The sequence below is a fragment of the Mobula birostris genome, chromosome 12 (assembly GCF_030028105.1).
Source record: "Mobula birostris isolate sMobBir1 chromosome 12, sMobBir1.hap1, whole genome shotgun sequence".
Lineage (NCBI taxonomy): Eukaryota > Metazoa > Chordata > Chondrichthyes > Myliobatiformes > Myliobatidae > Mobula > Mobula birostris.
In genome coordinates this window covers 105,586,843-105,605,474 of record NC_092381.1, presented here as the reverse complement: position 1 = coordinate 105,605,474, position 18,632 = coordinate 105,586,843, and the positions used below count along the sequence as shown (strand labels likewise).

The following is an 18,632-nucleotide window of genomic DNA, read 5'->3' as shown; positions in this document are numbered from 1 at the left end:
GTACATGTTGTTTGTATACTGTATTTAATGTAGACATTGCTGTTTATTTTGTAATGATTGTAACTCATTGTGGGATGCAACATATTCTAATTCATGTGTAGTTTTAAGTTAACCTTGTGGGTAAGTAGAGACAGTATTGTATGTCCTGGTGTAAAAATTATGAGCAGGTCACTCTTGGTAAGACAGACAGAGATCAAGCTGCCAGGATTTTTATACTGGACATAGCATGTAGCTATAATTGTGATTTCTGGGAGATATCTTTTTATAAATATTGTCAGTTTTCTTTTCACTATTTTTGCTAATTTTTGCAAGTTTGACTTTTTTGACACACCGAATAAACACTCTTGCATGAGAGTGCTAAGCAACCCCAGCCATTTTTTCTTTTGTATTGAAATCCGTGTATATTAACAAATTAGCTCTGTATACAAGCCAGTTATCTACTGTGCAATTGAACAGCTCTATCTTTCCGACGTATCCAGCCATTTCTATCCTTTTTATTATTACCATTTGGTATAGTTTATGAACCCGTGAATTCTTCCATTTTCTATTTTTTTAAAACTCGATCGTGTCTTCCCCTCTGAAGAACATGTGCCGCACTGCTTTTTTTAAAAACTCAAACTTCGCACTGCAATTCAACAGGTAGATGGTTGTCCCAGGTTCGCTTTAAAAATACCTCGTCGCCTCTTTTATGTTTTGTAGCTTCAAAAGAAGAAAAGCAAGGAGCTGAGGGATGTGAGTCTAAATTTGTTCTTTACCGTAAGCAAGGTGTGCTTGTATCACGTGGTGGTGTCATGACGTATGCGACTTACATATTTTTTACAAATAGCCACAATGAATTATGCAAACAACAAACAATGCTTAATCAAACAATACATAGTTATAAGATTATCCAATTATTACTGAAATGTTAGGTACACAATGTAAGCCCACAGTCAGATCACAGACTAGTACAGCATACGATCAGGCCCTATAGCCCGCAATGACTGTGCTGAACACAATGCTGAATTAAATGAAATCTTTTCTGCCTACACATAGTCCATATCCCTTCATTCCGTGCCTATTCATGTCTAACACCTCATATCCAATCTGTTTCCACCTGTCCCCCCAGCAGTCTGTTCCAGGAACCAATCACATATTATGTGTTTAAAAAAATAGCCAGCAAATCTTCTCTCAACCCTCCCTCTCTAACCTTTAAATGTACATCCTCCAGTATTTTAGATTTAGACCATATGATATTGGAGCAAAATTCATCCATTTGGCCCATCGAGTCTGCTCCACAATTTCATCATGGCTGATCCATTTCCCTCTCAGCCCCAATCTCCTCATTACTTCCCGTCCCCTTTCATGCCCTGACTAATCAAGAGTCTATCAACCTTCTGCCTTAAATATACCCAATGGGTTGGCCTCCACGGCTACCTGTGGCATTGAATTCCACAGTTTCATCACTCTGTGGCTAAAGGAATGCCTCCTCATCTCCGTTCTAAATGAATGTCCCTTTATTCTGAGGCTGATTTCTATCCTAAGTAACAAGAATCCAACTGTCTGTTCCATCTATGCCTCTCAGAATATTATAAACCCCCTTTCTCTTGGGCCCTTAGATCCCAGTGGAGCATCGGCCATCGATAACCTCCCATCACGGTCATTCTCTGAAGTCGATGGCACGGTTGGAGTTCATCAACGATTCTGCAATCCATTGTATCCGCTGTACAGGGGTTGGCCTGCGTAGCTTTACCAGAGCCCTGTTGGCTGGCCTTACCCTTCTCCATCTCTCACAACGGGGATATAGAGTTGGACTTTGGGAGGTATAACCTCCTTGAAACCCCTCAACCCCTCAAATATGTTCCATCTCAGAGGGTCACATGAGCAGCACAGTGCTAATGATGTGTTGGAACGCAATACAGTTCAAACGTCAAGAGGTTATGTTGCAACTTTACAGAACTCTGGTTGGGCCACTTCTGGATTATTGCATACTGTTCTCTCGCCCCACTATAGGAAGGATGTTGAGACTTTGGAGAAGAGGTTTACCAGGATGCTGCATGGTTTAGAGGGCATGTGCTATCACAAGATAAACTTCGGTTTTTTTTCTCCGGAGTACCGGAGGCTGAGGGAGCGGGCAATCTGATAGAGGTTTATAAGATTATGAGGGGCATAGATAGAGCGGACAGAGAGTATCTGTTCCCCAGGGTAGAAATGTCAAAAACCAGAGGGCATGCACTGAAGGCGAGAGGGGGTAGGTTCAAAGGGGATCTGAGGGGGTAAGTTTTTTTACTCAGAGTGGTGTATGCCTGGTATGGTAGTAGAGGCAAAGGCATTACAGGCACCCTGGTGAACTTCTTCTGCACCTTCTCCACTTCCGTCCTGTAATGGAGTGACCAGAACTGAGCACAAGGCACCAAAAGCCCCCTAACCAAGGATGGGGCAGAGTTTAGCACAGTTCGCAGTGAATTCCTAATACATGTAATAGAAGGTGAATAAAGTTGATCCTTAAAGAGACTTTTACAGGGGTTCCAACCTGGGGTCCATGGACCCCTTGCTTAATGGTAATGGTCCATGGCATAAAAAAGGTTGGGAACCCCCGAATCTATATCTCTTGTGTGAACTGACACATCTTGGGTAAACTCACACTTTCGAGTCCACAGCTCTAGTGTAAGCCCATATTTCCTGTTGAAACTCACACTCTCATGCAGGGGTTCCAAACTTTTTTTATGCCATGGACCAATATCATTGTAGGTTTTTGTAACTAAAACAGCAGAGACATTTTACGTTTAAGGGAAACTGTAACAACTTCTTTATTCTCAACCAAGCACAGAACATAAAACGTGGTAAAAAAACGTCACAACATCGTGTCCTCACCTCAGACCAGCCTCTTAAAGTGAACCCCAACTCAATGTGGGTGGTTGTGAATTGTACACGTTTCCACCCATTGCATTACCCGTGGAGCCCAGATTGGGAAACTCTGCTCTAGTGTTACCCACACCTCCTGCAGAATTAGGATGAAAATATAAACAGTGTTAGCCAGGCAGGAACAGTTTGGATAATGATAACACTCGTACAGATCTGTAATCAACCATGGGTTTCAGGCACTCTTTAATCCATGCTTTCAAGCAGCAATCTCCGTGTTAAACTCACACAACAGGCATTGCCTTTTTCAGAACTCATCATTTATTGATGAAGCCATTCTGATCTGCAGACCTGCAATTTGTATCTAATTATTTCAAAGCTCGAGCCTCCTAAGCTTGAGGTGCTGCTGACACCCTGTCACCTTCCACTTCCTCTCTCTGCCTCACCCATGAATCACTCGAGGAGAAGTGCTCCTTGCTGCTCATTGCAAAACCTTCCCCGAGGAGGTGGCAGTGATTTCCATACGGTAGCTTGGGAAAGGTGGCAGCAGGGAGATTCAGGTCTGTTTGACATGGGCAAGCATGAGAACCACAAATGTGTCTGAGGAACCCCGGCTTGGTTGCCCCAGAGCCTGCCTATGCTAGTATTGCAATCACTCGAGTCGAGTTTGATGTCTATTGCTGGGTCCATCCGAGGCTGATCCGGGATCCACATGTCAAAGTCAGATTGGATATCACCAAGACTTGTCATGAAATCTGTTATTATGCAGCAGCAGTGCATTGCAATTCATAATAATGAAAACCGTGAATTAAAGTGTATACATAATACAAACGTTTGTAGTTCAATAAGTAGCACCAAAAAAGTTAGTGAGGTCATGTCCATAGGTTCAATAACCATTCAGAAATCAGATGGCAGAGGGGAAGGAGCTGTTTCTGAGTGTGTGCCTTCAGGCTTCTGTACCTCCTTCCTAATGGTAGCTATGAGAAGAGGTGGTGGGGGTCCCTAATGATGGACGCTGCCTTTTTGCAGCATTGGTCCTGGACGATGTCCTGGATATTACAGAGGCTAGTGCCTGTGATGGAGCTGACTGAGTTTACAGCTCACTGCAGCTCATGTTAATCCTCTGCAGTAGCCCCCTGGCCATACCAGACGCTGACGCAGCCAGTTAGAATGCTCTGTATGGTACATCTGTAGAAATTTGCAAGTGTCTTTGGTACAAAATCTCCTCAAACTCCGAATGAAGTATAGCCACTGCCATACCTTCTTTGTAGCTGCATCAATACGTTGGGCCCAGGATAGATCTTCAAAGATATTGGCACCCAGGAACTTGAAATTGTTCACTCTTTTCACTTCTGATCTCTGTATGAGGACTGGTGTGTGTTCCCTCGTCTTACCCTTTCTGAAGTCCACCATCAGTTTCTTAATCTTACTGACATTGAGTGCAAGGCTGTTGCTGCGGCACCATGTATCTAGCTGATATATCTCACCCAAGGATGCATGTCCAGGAAGTTAAGGATTCTTTTAATGGTGAATGCCTGTGCATGACTTTGTTTAACATGGGGAGGCTGATACATGGACAGCCACCACACGGTCATTGACAGATCAGGGACAGGGTCCAGTGGCACGGAATGTAAGATGAGTAGGGACCCTTCACTTCTTCAGCTTTCCTTCGCCTTATGATGTGTCATCGTCTTCTGCTAACTCCACTCTTTGTTAGATCGCTCTTTGTCTGGCACCCTCTCCCTCCCTAAAAACCTCACCACCATGGGTGACTCTACCAGGAGCTAGGCGTCAAATGGCTTAACTCCAGGTGGCATTGCTCTCAGAATCTCAGGAACTTACAAGGTCTCTCTATTCCAGAGGACCTGGTTATGAAAACCTCATGAGCTGGCGATGTGAATCTCTTCCTAAAGCCCATCTACACTGGAGATGGGATTGACCATGAAATTGTTGCATTCCGGAGCAAACTTAAGAAGAATTTGTGGCTGCTCTCAGTCCTTGTGTTCACAGCCATGCTCTCCTGTTCACTGGTCTGATCTTGTGGGGAAGCTTACTGCCAGCACACTGTGGACCAAACTCTTTCTGTGACCAAGGATCTGTTCCCTGACTTGTATTTTGGAATCCATCATGGCAGACGTGCCTTCACTACACAGCCTCGTGAGACCTCAGGACCCACACCACCAGGTTCAGGAACAGTTATTACCCCACAAGCATCAGGCTCCTGAACCAGTGTGGATAACTTCACTCACCACACTGAGCCTCAGGTCCCACACCACCAGGTTCAGGAACAGTTATTACCCCTCAACCATCAGGCTCCTGAACCAGTGTGGATAACTTCACTCAACTTCACTTACCCCATCACTGAAATGTTCCCACAATCTATGGAATTACTTTCAAGCACTCTTTATCTCATATTCTCGATATTTATTGTTTATTTATTTATTAGGAGGCAAAGAGTGGGAATAAAGGGAGCCCTTTCTGGTTAGCTGCTGATGATTAGTAGTGTTCCATTGGGGTTTGTGTTGGGACCGATTCTTTATACGTTATATGTCAATGATTTGGATGATGGGATTGATGGCTTTGTTGCAAAGTTTGCAGACAATATAAAGATAAGTGGAGGGGCAGGTAGTTTTGAGGAAGTGAGAGGCTACAGAAGGACTTGGACAGGTTAGGAGAGTGGGCAAAGAAGTGTCAGATGGAATAGTGTTTGGGAAGTGTGTGGTCACGCACTTCAGTAGAAGAAATGAAAGTGTTGACTATTTTCTAAATGGAGAGAAAATACAAAAAAAGCTGAGGTGCAAACGGACTTGGAAGTGCTTGTACAGGATTCCCTAAAGGTTAATTTGCAGAATTGAGTATGTGGTGTGACGTTAGCATTCATTTCAAGAGGATAAAAAAGCAAGGATGTTACAAAGCACTGGTGAGGCTTCTCTTTGGAGTATTGTGAGCAGGTTTGGGCCCCTTAATCTTAGAAAGGATGTGCTGACCTGGAGAGGGTGCAAAGGAGGTTTGCAAAAATTATTTCAGGATTGAATGCTTGTCATATGAAGAATGTTTAATGGCTCTGCGCCTGTATTCACTAGAATTTAGAAGAATGAGGGGTGACCTCATTGAAACCTATCGAATGGTAAAAGGTCTTGATGGAGTGTACGTGGAGAGGATTCTTTCTAAGGAGGGAGCGTCTAAGAACAGAGGACATCCTCAGAATAGAGGAGTGTCCTTTCAGAATGTAAATGGAGAAAAATTTCTTTAGTCAGAGTGGTGAATCTAGGAAATTTGTTGCCACAGACACCTGTGGAGGCCAAGTCATTGGGTATATTTAAGGCAGAGGTTGATAGATTCTTTATTGGTCAGGGCATGAAGAGATACAGGGGGAAGGCAAGAGGTTGGGGCGGAGAGGAATATTGGATCAGCCATGATGAAATGGCAGAACAGACCTGATGGGCCAAATAGCCCAATTCTGTCCTATCTTATGGTCTAATTATTACTATTTTGTCTTTTTTTTTGTATTTGCTCGGTTTGTTGTCTCTTTCACACTGGTTGCTCACCCTGTTGGTGCACTCTTTCATTGATTCTATTATGACTATTGGATTTATTGAGTATGCCCGCAAGAAAATGAATAAACTTTGATAATCAATTTAGTTTACACTTTGAAAGGTAAAGCGCAGTACTAACCACTGTGTGTGGCCTTTTCTGTCATAACAAACGCATGACTCATTCTGTATTGAGCCTCTGTAGAACATTTTCACAGGGTTGGCTGTCCATAGACATTTTCTTCCACTGTAAGTCTGTTGCACAATGGCAGCAATAGCACGATGCTTACCAATGGGCTTTCAATACGGCCAGTCACAGGCTCTCAGTTATTCTGTTATTGTCACCACAGCATGTCTGTTTGCCCGGCTTCAGATCTCTGTCCCATTTCATGACCGTAAGATATAGGAACAGAATTAAGCCATTTAGCTCATCAAGTCTGCTCTCAGCCTCAATCTCCTACCTTCTCCCTGTATTCCTTCATGCCCTATTCAAGAACCTATCAAGCTCTGTCTTAAATATTCCCAATGACTTGGCTTCCATAGCTGCCCATGGCAACAAATTCCACAGATTCCCCACTCTCTGGCTGAAGGAATACCTCCTTATCTCCGTTCTAAATGGATGTCCCTCTTTTCTGAGGCTGTGTCCTCTGATTATGCTTGTTATTAGAGTCACGGAGCGCCGTAGCACAAAAAGAGGCCCTTCGGCCCATCTTGCCATGCCAAACTATTATTCTGTCTAATTCCATTGACCTGCACCTGAACCATAGCCCTCCATACCCCTCTCATCCATGTACCTATCCAAACTTCTCTTAAATGTTGACATCAAGCCTGCAACCACCACTCCCTCTGGCAGCTTGTTCCATACTCTCACCACCCTGTAAGTGAAGAAGTTCCCCTTCAGGTTCTCCTTAAGTATTTCACCTTTGACCCATGACCTCTAGTTCTAGTCTTACCCAACCTCAGTGCAAAAGGCCTGCTTGCACTTGGCCTGTCTCTACCGTCTCATAATTTTGTATACCTCTATCAAATCTCCACTCGTTCTCCTACACTCCAGGGAATAAAGTGCTAATCTATTCAACCTTTCCTGGTGACTCCGGTCCTCCAGTCCCAGCAACATCGTCTTTTTTCCTCGAGTCCTGATGAAGGGTCTCAGCCTGAAATGTCAACTGTTTACTTTTTTCCACAGATGCTGCCTGACTTGCTGAGTTCCTCCGGCACTTTGTGTGTGTTTCTTTAATTTCCAGCATCTGCAGATTTTCTCTTGTTTGTCCTTGTAAATTTCCTCTATACTCTTTCATTTATTTATTGTTTGTATTTATTGTTGCATTTATTGCCATATACACTGTTTATTCCATGAATTTCCGGTGCACAAGGAGTTCCATTAAACCCTGGTGTACGTAACAAACTCTGAGGCCTCTGCCGGCTGGGCCTGACCATAGGTGTTGTAAATAGGCAGCCAGGCCAGTACAATATGGAGAGCGAGCAAACTCCCCCTCACCATACGTCTGATGAACACAAAGGAATGGCAGAGACTGCTACAGTTTGGCACCAGAAGTGTCGCAGGTGTTCCCAGTCAATGTTGAACTCAACGTAGGTCTGCCTCAGGCACCTTAGCTCCTTTATTTAACTCCCCCCCAGGATTTACTCCTGAAGCCTTCCCCATAAGTGGGTATAGCCGCAAAGCAGCGAAGGTTTGAGATCAGAGTTTTACCTTCTCCTAGGTGAGCTGCTGATCACAGCTGATAAATCCATCTGTCTGAAGCGACTGGTTTTCAGGTGCCAGTAACCCACCTTTGTCCTTTCTCCTGTCAGTGGAAACTGTTCCACGGGCTGAGTAGCTGAGCCACACGCGAAGGCCAGGAGCTGGACTTGGTTGTCAGAGGCTATTTGAGGTGCATGCCATTGGGAGCATTTAATAGGTAGTGGGAGCTTATCCCCATTACCACTCCTGGCTAAAACAACCTTAAGGAATCTATGTGACAAAGTAATCTAATCTAATCGGAAGGAACTGCTTAGCATGAAGAGCAGTCAGGTAGGAGCAGAATTTGATTAGACTCACATTGTGTCAAATAGCGGGGCCTCTGACACATCAAGGTGAGTGGCACCATGGTATTGGGTAGACTTGTCTTCAAAGGTGTCTAATGCTGACAAGGTTGTGGGACTGCTTCGTCGAGCGGTTTTGCTCCGTCCGCCACAAAAGCCAGGACTTCCCAGTGGTCACCCATTTCAATCCAACTTCCCATTCCGACATGTCTGTCCACGGATTCCTCCACTGTCATGATGAGGCCTCTCAAAGGTGGGAGCAGCAACTCCTCATGTTCTGTCTGGGTAGCCTCCAACCTGATGGCATGAACAGCAATGTTCTCCAACTTTCGGTAATTGCTCCTCCTACTCTCTTCCATTCCCCATCCTAACCCCCCCTTTACCCCTTCTCTCCTCCTCACCTGCCCATCACCTCCCTCCTCCTTCTCTTTTACCCATGGTCCCCTATCTCGGAGCATCAGATTTCTTGTTCTTTCGTCTCTTACCTCTTCCGCCTATCACCTCCTAGCTTCATACTTCATCCACCCTCCTCAAGCCTCCCACCTTCCCCCTTACCTGGTCTCACCTACCACCTGCCAGCTTGTACTCCTTCCTTTCCCCCTCCCTCCACCCACCCATCACCTTATTCCAGCTTCTTCCCCTTTCCTTTCCTGTCCTGAGTCACAGCCCAAAATGTTGACTGTTTATTTCTCTACATAGATGCTGCCTGACCTGCTGAGTTCCTCCATATTTTGGGTGTGTTGCTCTGGATTTCCAGGGTCTGCAGAATTTCTTTCGTTCTTGATAATGCTGCTTCTTTCTTCTTCCTTCACAGAACCTCTGGTCTGACTGATGATGGAGCGGTTCCTCTTCTCCCTGCTGGTGCTCAGCCTGGCCGTGAAGGCCCAACTTTGCCCGAAGCGCTGCATCTGCCAGAACCTCTCGCCTTCCCTCGCCATCCTCTGTGCCAAAACCGGGCTGCTCTTCGTACCTCCGTTAATCGACCGGAGGACTGTGGAGCTGCGGCTGACCGATAACTTCATCACCACGGTGAGGAAGAAAGACTTTGCCAACATGACCAGCCTGGTGCACCTGACCTTGTCCAGGAATACTATCAGCCAGATCATGCCGCTGACCTTCGGTGACCTTCGAGGCCTCCGGGCTCTTCACCTGGACAGCAACAGGCTGACCAAGCTGGTGAATGAGCACCTGAAGGGTCTGGTGAACCTTCGCCACCTGATCCTCAACAACAATCAGCTCCACCACATCTCTGAGGGTTCCTTCAATGACTTCCTCACCTGCCTTGAAGATCTGGACCTATCCTACAACAACCTGGAGTATTTCCCCTGGGAGGCAATCGCCAAGATGGTCAACCTAAACACTTTGACCTTGGACCACAATCTCATCGACCACATAGAGGAAGGGACGTTCTCTGTCCTGCACAAGTTGTCCCGGTTGGACATGACCTCGAATAGGTTGCAGAAACTTCCCCCTGACCCTCTTTTCTTAAGGACTCAGCTACTGGTCAATGCCAAGGGTGCTCAGTACTTCTCCCTGACTCTCAGCTTTGGGGGTAATCCTCTCCACTGTAACTGTGAACTACTGTGGCTCAGGCGGCTAACCCGGATGGATGACCTGGAGACCTGTGCGTCACCGCCCCACTTGATGGGCAAGTATTTCTGGTCGATCTCCGAAGAGGACTTTGTCTGTGAGCCTCCTCTTATAACTCGGCTTCAGGCCACCAAGGTGTTTGTGGTGGAGGGCCAGGGAGTGACTCTTAAATGCAAGGCCATTGGTGACCCAGATCCCTCCATTCTCTGGAGCTCACCGGAGGGGAAGCTGGTATCTAACTCATCCAGAACAATCATCTACGATAATGGAACCCTGGACATCCTGATCACCACACTCAAGGACAACGGCATGTTCACCTGCATCGCCTCCAACGCCGCAGGTGAATCGGCCGCCAACCTCACCATCGGGATCATCCCCCTCCCTCACCTGGTCAACTTCACCAGCCAGCAGAAAGAACCTGCCCCCGGATCGTCCGACATCACCACCTCCACTAAATCAGGCTCCTCCTCCAACAGCAGTGACACGAAAAGCTCTCAGGAGAGGAAAGTGGTGGTGACAGACTTGAGCACAACTTCTGCCCTGATCCGGTGGCCTTCTCAGCACCCCATCCCTAGGATCCGCATGTACCAGATTCAGTACAACAGCTCCACTGACAACACCCTGGTCTACAGGTAAGCGCACCTCATCGACACACCCTGAGTGCAGGTGGAGTCGACAGCCGAAACAGCCATATAATTTCAGCGGCCACTTTATTAGGTACCTCTCATATGAGGTTCAATGTATTGTACGTTCAGGGATGCTCTTCTGCACACCGCTGTTGTAATACGTGGTTATTTGAGTTACTGTTGCTTGAATCAGTCTGGCCATTCTCCTCTGACTTCTCTCATTAATAAGGCATTTTCACCCACAGAACTGCTATACATGGGACTTTTTTTTTTGTTTTATCAACCATTATCCGTAAACTCTAGACTGTTGTGCATGAAAAGCCCAGGAGATCAGTTTCTGAGATACTCCAACCACCCCGCCAGGCACCAACAATCACCCCACTGTCAAAGACACTGAGATCACATTTCTTCCCCACCCTGGTGTTTGGTCTGAATGACAACTGAACCTCTTGACCGTCTCCGTGTGCCTTCATGCATTGGGCTGCTGCCACGTGATTGACTGCCTAGATGTTTGCATTAACGGGCAGGTGTACAGGTGTGCTCCTCTACGTTGGTGAGACCCGTCATAAATTGGGGGACTGCTTCGTCAACGGCCTCCGCTCCATCTGCCAACAGCGGAACTTCCCAGTGGCCAAACATTTTAATTCCGATTCTCATTCCCATTCCGACCTTTTGGTCCATAGCTTCCACTCGCGCCAGGATGAGGCCTCCGTCAGGGTGGTGCAGCAACAACTTATATTCTGTCTGGCTAGCCTCCAATCTGATGGCATGAATATTTATTTCCCCTTCCGGTAAACAATTTTTTCCCTTCCCTCCCCTCTGCTTTTCTTCTATTCCCCTCTCTGGACTCTTACCTCTTCTCACCTGCCTATCACTTCCCCATAAGTCCCCTCCTATTTCCCTTTCTCCTATGGTCCACTCTCCTCTCCTATCAGATTCCTTCCTCTCCAGCCCTTTACCTTTCCCACCCACCTGGTTTCACCTATCACCTTCTAGCTATCCTCCTTCTTCTCCCCCCAACTTTTTATTCTACCGTCTTTCCCCCTTCTTTCTTGGTCCTGAAGAAGGGTCTCGGCCGGAAATGTCAACTGTTTATTCATTTCCATAGACCTGCTGAGTTCCTCCAGCATCTTGTGTGTGTTGCTCTGGATTTCCAGCATCTGTAGAATCTCCTACGTTTTGGACAAATTGGATTGTTTACTTTGGAGAGTAGATGCCTTGTTTATCAAATTATGGGGGCAGAGGTAGGGTGGATAGTCATAGACTTCTTCCCAGGGTGGGAATGTCAAATCCAAGAGTGTATAGGTTTAAAGTGAGAAGTGGAAACTTTAAAAGAGTTGTGAGGGGTAGGACCTTCTCCCTAGAGAAAGTTAAGTACAACAAGTACCAGGGAGTACACATCAAGGATGACCTCTTTGGTCCTTTAATAACACCTCACAAAACAAGATAGCACAGCAGCACCTCCACTTCCTAAGGAGATGGAGGCAAGCGAGACTCCCGTACCATCTTAAATGAATTTTACAGCAGCACCACTGAGAGCGTCCTGCAAATTCCATCTCTATCTGGTATGGGAACAGCCAAGCATTGGACTGAATGTCCCTACAAAGTACTGTGAAAATGACTGAGAGAATTATGAGGGTCTCCCGACCATCCATTGGGCATATCGATCAGGAGCACTGCGTACACAAGGCCCTCAAGGATCCCACCCATCCATCCAGCATGCTTTTTTACTTTTTACCATCAGGCAGGAGACTCCAATGCATAAAGACAAGAACGGTCGGATGGAAAACAGTTTCTTCCCTCAGGCCTTTAAGCTTCTGAGCTCCCTGCCGCATTCAAAGTGTCACCTTTCATCTGTTCTACACCTGACAATACTTAACTTATGCACTTTAATTTGTTTATTTATTCATGATTCAGCTGTAGATTTTATTCTTACTTTCCTAAATTATTGTGTGTTATATGCGTGGTATGTGTACTACTGTGCTTTATGCTCTGGTTCAGGGAAACGTTGTCTGATTTGGTGGTGTATATGTAAACAGTTAAATGACAATCAACTTGACTTGACTTCATTAACACAGAGAGAAGTGAGTGGCTGAAAGGGACTGCCCTACGGGCTGGTGTACGTAGATAATGAAGAGCGATTTTGACAGTCCATTGCACATTCAGAGAGTGCTGGGATATGAATCACACATATGCCGATCGGTTGAGTGTAATTTGGCATCATGGCTAGCACAGACATTGGGCTGAAAGGCCTGTTCCAATGGCTGTAACGTTCTACATTTGGAGTGGCGCTAATATCTGTCCTGTGCTTGGTAGGACCTGTCAGTGGAGTGGTGAAATAGAGAGACCAGCTAATTCTGAAGTGCCTTTACAGTCAGCTCCGACCACTGCTTGTGGCTCCATTACAGCTTTTATATTTCCATTTCTCTAGGGCACATCGTGCAGGGAGGCTGCCTGTAGTTCCGGTACCCGGTAACGCACAAGAGCAAAATCAGTTCACCTCGCACCCACATTACTACCTCCGATATTCTCTGCTTCCTCAGATTAGAGTCATTGATCAAACCAGCACAGAAACAGGCCACTCGGCCCATCTAGTATATGGTAGACAGTCATAGATCAAACAGCCCAGAAGCAGGCCACTTGACCCATCCAGTCCATGGTACGCACAGGCATAGATCAAACCAGCACAGATACAGGCCACTCGGCCCATCTAGTATATGGTAGACAGTCATAGATCAAACAGCCCAGAAACAGGCCACTTGACCCATCCAGTCCATGGTACGCACAGGCATAGATCAAACCAGCACAGATACAGGCCACTCGGCCCATCCAGTCCATGGTATGCACAGTCAGAGAGCTAAGTAGAAGGGAAGCAGGCTCGTCGGCCCATCCAGTCTATTTCTACCTGGCTGGTCCCAATTTCCTGTGTTCGGCCCATATCCCTCCAAGTCCCACCCCTCCGTGTACCCCTGCAAGTACTTCGTAAATCACACTATTGTACCCTCCCCTGGCAGCTCATTCCATACACTGACCACCCTCTGCGTAAAAAAAATCTCTCAGTTCCCCTTTAAATCTTTGCCCCCCACCTTGCACCCTAAATCTATGCCCCACCCTATGCTGGGGAAAAATCTGTTATCATCCACCTTATTTACACCTATCATCATTTGCGACATTTCTTCAAGATTCTCCTACGTTCCAAGGAATAAAGCCCCAGCCTGGTCAGTCTCTCCCTGTAACTCAGGCTCCCTAGTCCTGGCAAAATCCTCAGGAATTCTCTCTGCTCTCTCATAGACCTTAAGATAAAGGAGCAGAATTAGGCCATTTGGCCCATCAAGTCTGCTCCACCATTTCATCATGGCTGATCCATTTCCCTCTCACCCCCAATCTCCTGCCTTCTCCCTGCAACGTTTTATGCTCTGACTAATCACGAATCTATCGATCACTACCTTCAATATACCCAATGACTTGGCCTCCACAATTGCATGTGGCAATGCATTCCACAGATTCACCACTCTGTGGGTAAAGATATTCCTCGTCATCTCCATTCTGAAAGGAGGCCCCTCTATTCTGGGGCTGTGTCCTCTGGTCTTAGACTCTCCCACCAGAGGAAACATCCTCTCCACATCCACTCTATCGAGACCTTTCTCCATTCGAAAGACTTCAATGAGGTCACCCGTCAGGCTCCTCATATGATGAGCCATTCAATCCTGGAATCATTTTTGTGAACCTCCTTTGAACCCCCTCCAGTTTCACCACATCCTTTCTTAGATGAGGGGCTCAAAACTGCTCACAATACTCCAGTGACGGCTCACCAGGGCTTTATAAACCCTCAACATTATATCCTTGCTTTTATATTCTATCCCTCTGAAATGAATGCTAACATCGCATTTGCCTTCCTTAACACCAACTCATCCTGCAAATTAACCTTTTGGGAATTCCAGTTTAACTGCACCTTTCCCATAACAGGGTAACCAAAATTGCACACAGTACTCCAAGTGTGGCCTTCCTAACAACTTGTACAACTGCAGCATATTGTCCCAACTCCTAGACGGTGTCATGATTGATGAAGGCCAATGTGGTAGATGCCTCTTTCACCACCACACCTACCCGTGACTCTGCTTTCAGAGCCAATGGATTTGTACTACAAGATCGCCCTGGTCCATAACACCCGTAGTGCCCCCCTCCCCCATTCATAGTATAAATCTTATGCTGTGATACAGGACCTTCTACCGGACATCAGGTAGAAGATCCAAGTGCCTCAGGACTTGCACAACTAGGTTCAAGTACAATTATTACCCCTTCAAGCTTTTGAATAAAAGGGGATAACTACAGTCACTTGCTTATCCATTGAGATGTTTCCACAACCAATAATCTCATGTTAAATACTCTTTTTCTCATTATCTCAAGTTCTCATTATTTATTGCTATTTATCTTATCTGCATTTGCAGTTTGTGCACGTTGGTTAATCTTTCATTAATCCTATTATAATTGTTGTTTTATTAGATTTGCTGAGTATGCCCGCTGGAAATTGAATCTCAGGGTTGTCAATGGTGACAGAGCTATATTCTGATAATAAAATTTACATTGAAATTTTGATCTTTGACTTTGTTTAGCCAGAGAGTGGTGAATCTGTGGAATTCATTGCCAGCAGCGGCTGTGGAGGCCAAGTCATCGGGTACATTCAAGGCAGATGTTGATAGATTAAGTGGTCAGGACATGAAGGGTGATGGGGAGAAGGCAGGAGATTGGGGCTGAGAGGAAAATTGGATCAGCCATGATGAAATGGCGGAGCAGACTTGATGGACCAAATGGCCTAATTCTGCTCCAATATCTCATGGTCATATGGGCTTTTCAAAATACATTGCCTCACCCTTAACTGATTTAAAGTCCATTTGCCATTCCTTGGCACACTTCCCAAAATGATACTTCTACAGCTGGTGTCCATCTCATCCTGGTGTGCCCCCTCTAAGAATGGTCCACAGACTAACCACAAACTGGAACCATACGGTAAACTCAACTGTCAACACATTTAACCCAGCCAATAAAGCTTCTGGGATGGCACATGTTATCTGAAAGCGTCATGACTATCTGGGACAATTTTAAAGTATGTTTTTGAATAGAGAGATTGAACACTGATGTGTTAAAAGAGTATAAAATCAGGTGAATATCCACTTTTACCCAAGCCCACGGTGTCAAGAATGAGAAGGTGCTTGCTCCTATTAGTCAAGGCACTCAGTTCAAAAGTCAAGAGGTTACGTTGCAACTTTATAAAACTCTGGTTAAATCACATCTGGAGTATTGCACACAGTTCTGGTCTCCCTGCTATAGGAAGGATGTCGAGGCTTTGGTGAGGGTGCAGGAGAGGCTCATCAGGATGCTGCCTGGATTAGAGGGAATGGGCTATCATGAGAGGCTGGATAAACTTGGGTTGTTTTCTCTGGAGTGTCGGAGGCTGACGGGAGATCTGATAGAGGTTTATAAGGTTATGAGAGACATAGATAGAGTAGACAGGGAGTATCTGTTTCCCAAGGCTGAAATGTCTAATACCAGAGGGCACGCATTGAAGGTGAGAGGGGGTAGTTCAAGGGGTATGTGGGAGGTAAGTTTTTTCACTCAGAGAGTGGTGGATGCCTGGAATGTGCTCCCTGGTACGGTGGTAGAGGCAAATACATTGGAGGCTTTTCAGAGATGTTTGGATATGCATGTAGATGTGAGGAAGATGGAGGAGTATGGACATGGTGTAGATCGGAGGAATTAGTGTTCGGGTGTTTTTGATTTGGTTTGGCACAACACTGTGGGTCAAAGGACTTGTTCCTGTACTGTACTGGTCTGTGTTCTGTGCTCTAAGGTGAGAGGGGAGAGTTTAATAGCAACCTTTCATTGCATCACAGGAAACAGATCCCCGATGCACTGAGATAAGGGGAACCTGAGGGGCAATGTCTTCACTTGGAGAGTGGTAAGAATGTGGAACGACAGCGCAAGTGATGGATGTGGGTCTGATGGCAACATTGGAGAGAAACTTGGATAGGTATATAACGTAGATGGATGCCCATGGAGGGCTATGTTCTCGGTGCAGGTCGATGGGACTAGGTAGAATAATAGCTGGCATGAACTCGATGGGCTGAAGGGCCTGTTTCTCTATAGATTTGAAAGATTAGCTGTATTTGTCATAAGTGGGGCGTCAATGAGAACAAGCTAAGTTTACAACTCACTTACAAGGAATTCTGCAGATGCTGGAAATTCAAGCAACACACATCAAAGTTGCTGGTGAACGCAGCAGGCCAGGCTGCATCTCTAGGAAGAGGTACAGTCGACGTTTCAGGCCGAGACCCTTCATCAGGACTAACTGAAGGAAGAGCTAGTAAGAGATTTGAAAGTTGGAGGGGGAGGGGGAGATCCAAAATGACAGGAGAAGACAGGAGGGGGAGGGATGGAGCCAAGAGCTGGACAGTTGATTGGCAAAAGGGATATGAGAGGATCATGGGACAGGACGTCCGGGGAGAAAGACAGGGGCGGGGGGAAACCAGAGGATGGGCAAGGGATATAGTCAGAGGGACAGAGGGAGAAAAAGGAGAGAGAGAGAGAGAAAGAATGTGTGTATATAAATAAATAATGGATGGGGTACGAGGGGGAGGTGGGGCATTAGCGGAAGTTAGAGAAGTCAATGTTCATGCCATCAGGTTGGAGGCTACCCAGACGGAATATAAAGTGTTGTTGCTCCAACCTGAGTGTGGCTTCATCTTGACAGTAGACACAAAATAATCTGCAGAAGCTGGGGTCAAAGCAACACTCACAACATGCTGGAGGAACTCAGCAGGTCGGGCAGCATCCGTTGAAAAGATCGGTCGACGTTCTGGGCCGGAACCCAGTCCTGACAAATTAATTCCACATCCCATTCCCATTCTGACGTGTCTAACCACAGCCTCCTCTACTGTAAAGATGAAGCCACACTCAGGTTGGAGGAACAACACCTTATATTCCATCTGGGTAGCCTCCAACCTGATGGCATGAACATTGACTTCTCTAACTTCTGCTAATGCCCCACCTCCCCCTCATACCCCATCGTTATTTATTTATATACACACATTCTTTCTCTCACTCTCCTTTTTCTCCCTCTGTCTCTCTCACTATACCCCTTGCCCATCCTCTGGGCTTCCCCCCCACCCCTTTCCTTCTCCCCAAACCTCCTGTCCCATGATCCTCTCATATCCCTTTTGCCAATCACCTGTCCAGCTCTTGGCTCCATCCCTCCCCCTCCTGTCTTCTCCTATCATTTTGGATCTCCCCCTCCCCCTCCCACTTTCAAATCTCTTACTAACGCTTCCTTCAGTTAGTCCTGACGAAGGGTCTCGGCCTGAAACGTCGACTGTACCTCTTCCTACAGATGCTGCCTGGCCTGCTGCGTTCACCAGCAACTTTGATGTGTGTTGCTTTACAACTCCCCGCAGCTTTCGATCCTGTAAAGGAATGGGGGCTCTACCGCACGGGATCGAAAATTCTGCAGAGAGTTGTAAACTCAGTCATCTCCATCATGGGCACTGGACTCCGTAGTATCCAGGCCATCTTCAAGGAACCATGCCTCAAAAAGGCGGCAACCATCCTTAAGGACCCCCCTGCCATCACCCAGGACATGCCCTCTTCTCTTCGCTACCATCAGGGAGGAGGTACTGGAGCCTGAAGGCACACACTCAGCGATTCATGCAACACGCATAGAATGCTGGAGGAACTCAGCAGGCCCGGCAGCATCTGTGGAAAATGGTGAACAGTCGACCTTTAGGGCTGAGAGCCTTCAGCAGGCCTGGATCTCCGCCCAAAACGTCGACTGTACTCTTGTTGCCTGACCTGCTGAGTTCCTCCAGCATCTCGTGTGTGTTGCTCGGATTTCCAGAATCTGCAGATTTTCTCGTGTTTGTGATTGGGCCAAAAAGATTCAGGAACAGCTTCTTCCCTTCCGCCATCCGATTTCTGAATGAACACTGAATTCATGAACACTACCTCA

The 18,632-nt window shown here is 46.4% G+C and overlaps 1 protein-coding gene across 1 annotated transcript in view; it reads left to right on the top strand.

The window, feature by feature from the left end:
- Positions 1–9,245: 9,245 nt before the first annotated feature.
- The window catches only part of LOC140206404 (leucine-rich repeat and fibronectin type III domain-containing protein 1-like), a 31,069-nt gene continuing 21,682 nt past the window's right edge, over positions 9,246–18,632 (top strand). Inside the window, exon 1 of the mRNA XM_072274770.1 lies at positions 9,246–10,639. Coding sequence (XP_072130871.1) covers positions 9,249–10,639 — 1,391 coding nt within the window. The 5' untranslated portion in view covers positions 9,246–9,248. The remainder of the gene's footprint in view (positions 10,640–18,632) is intronic.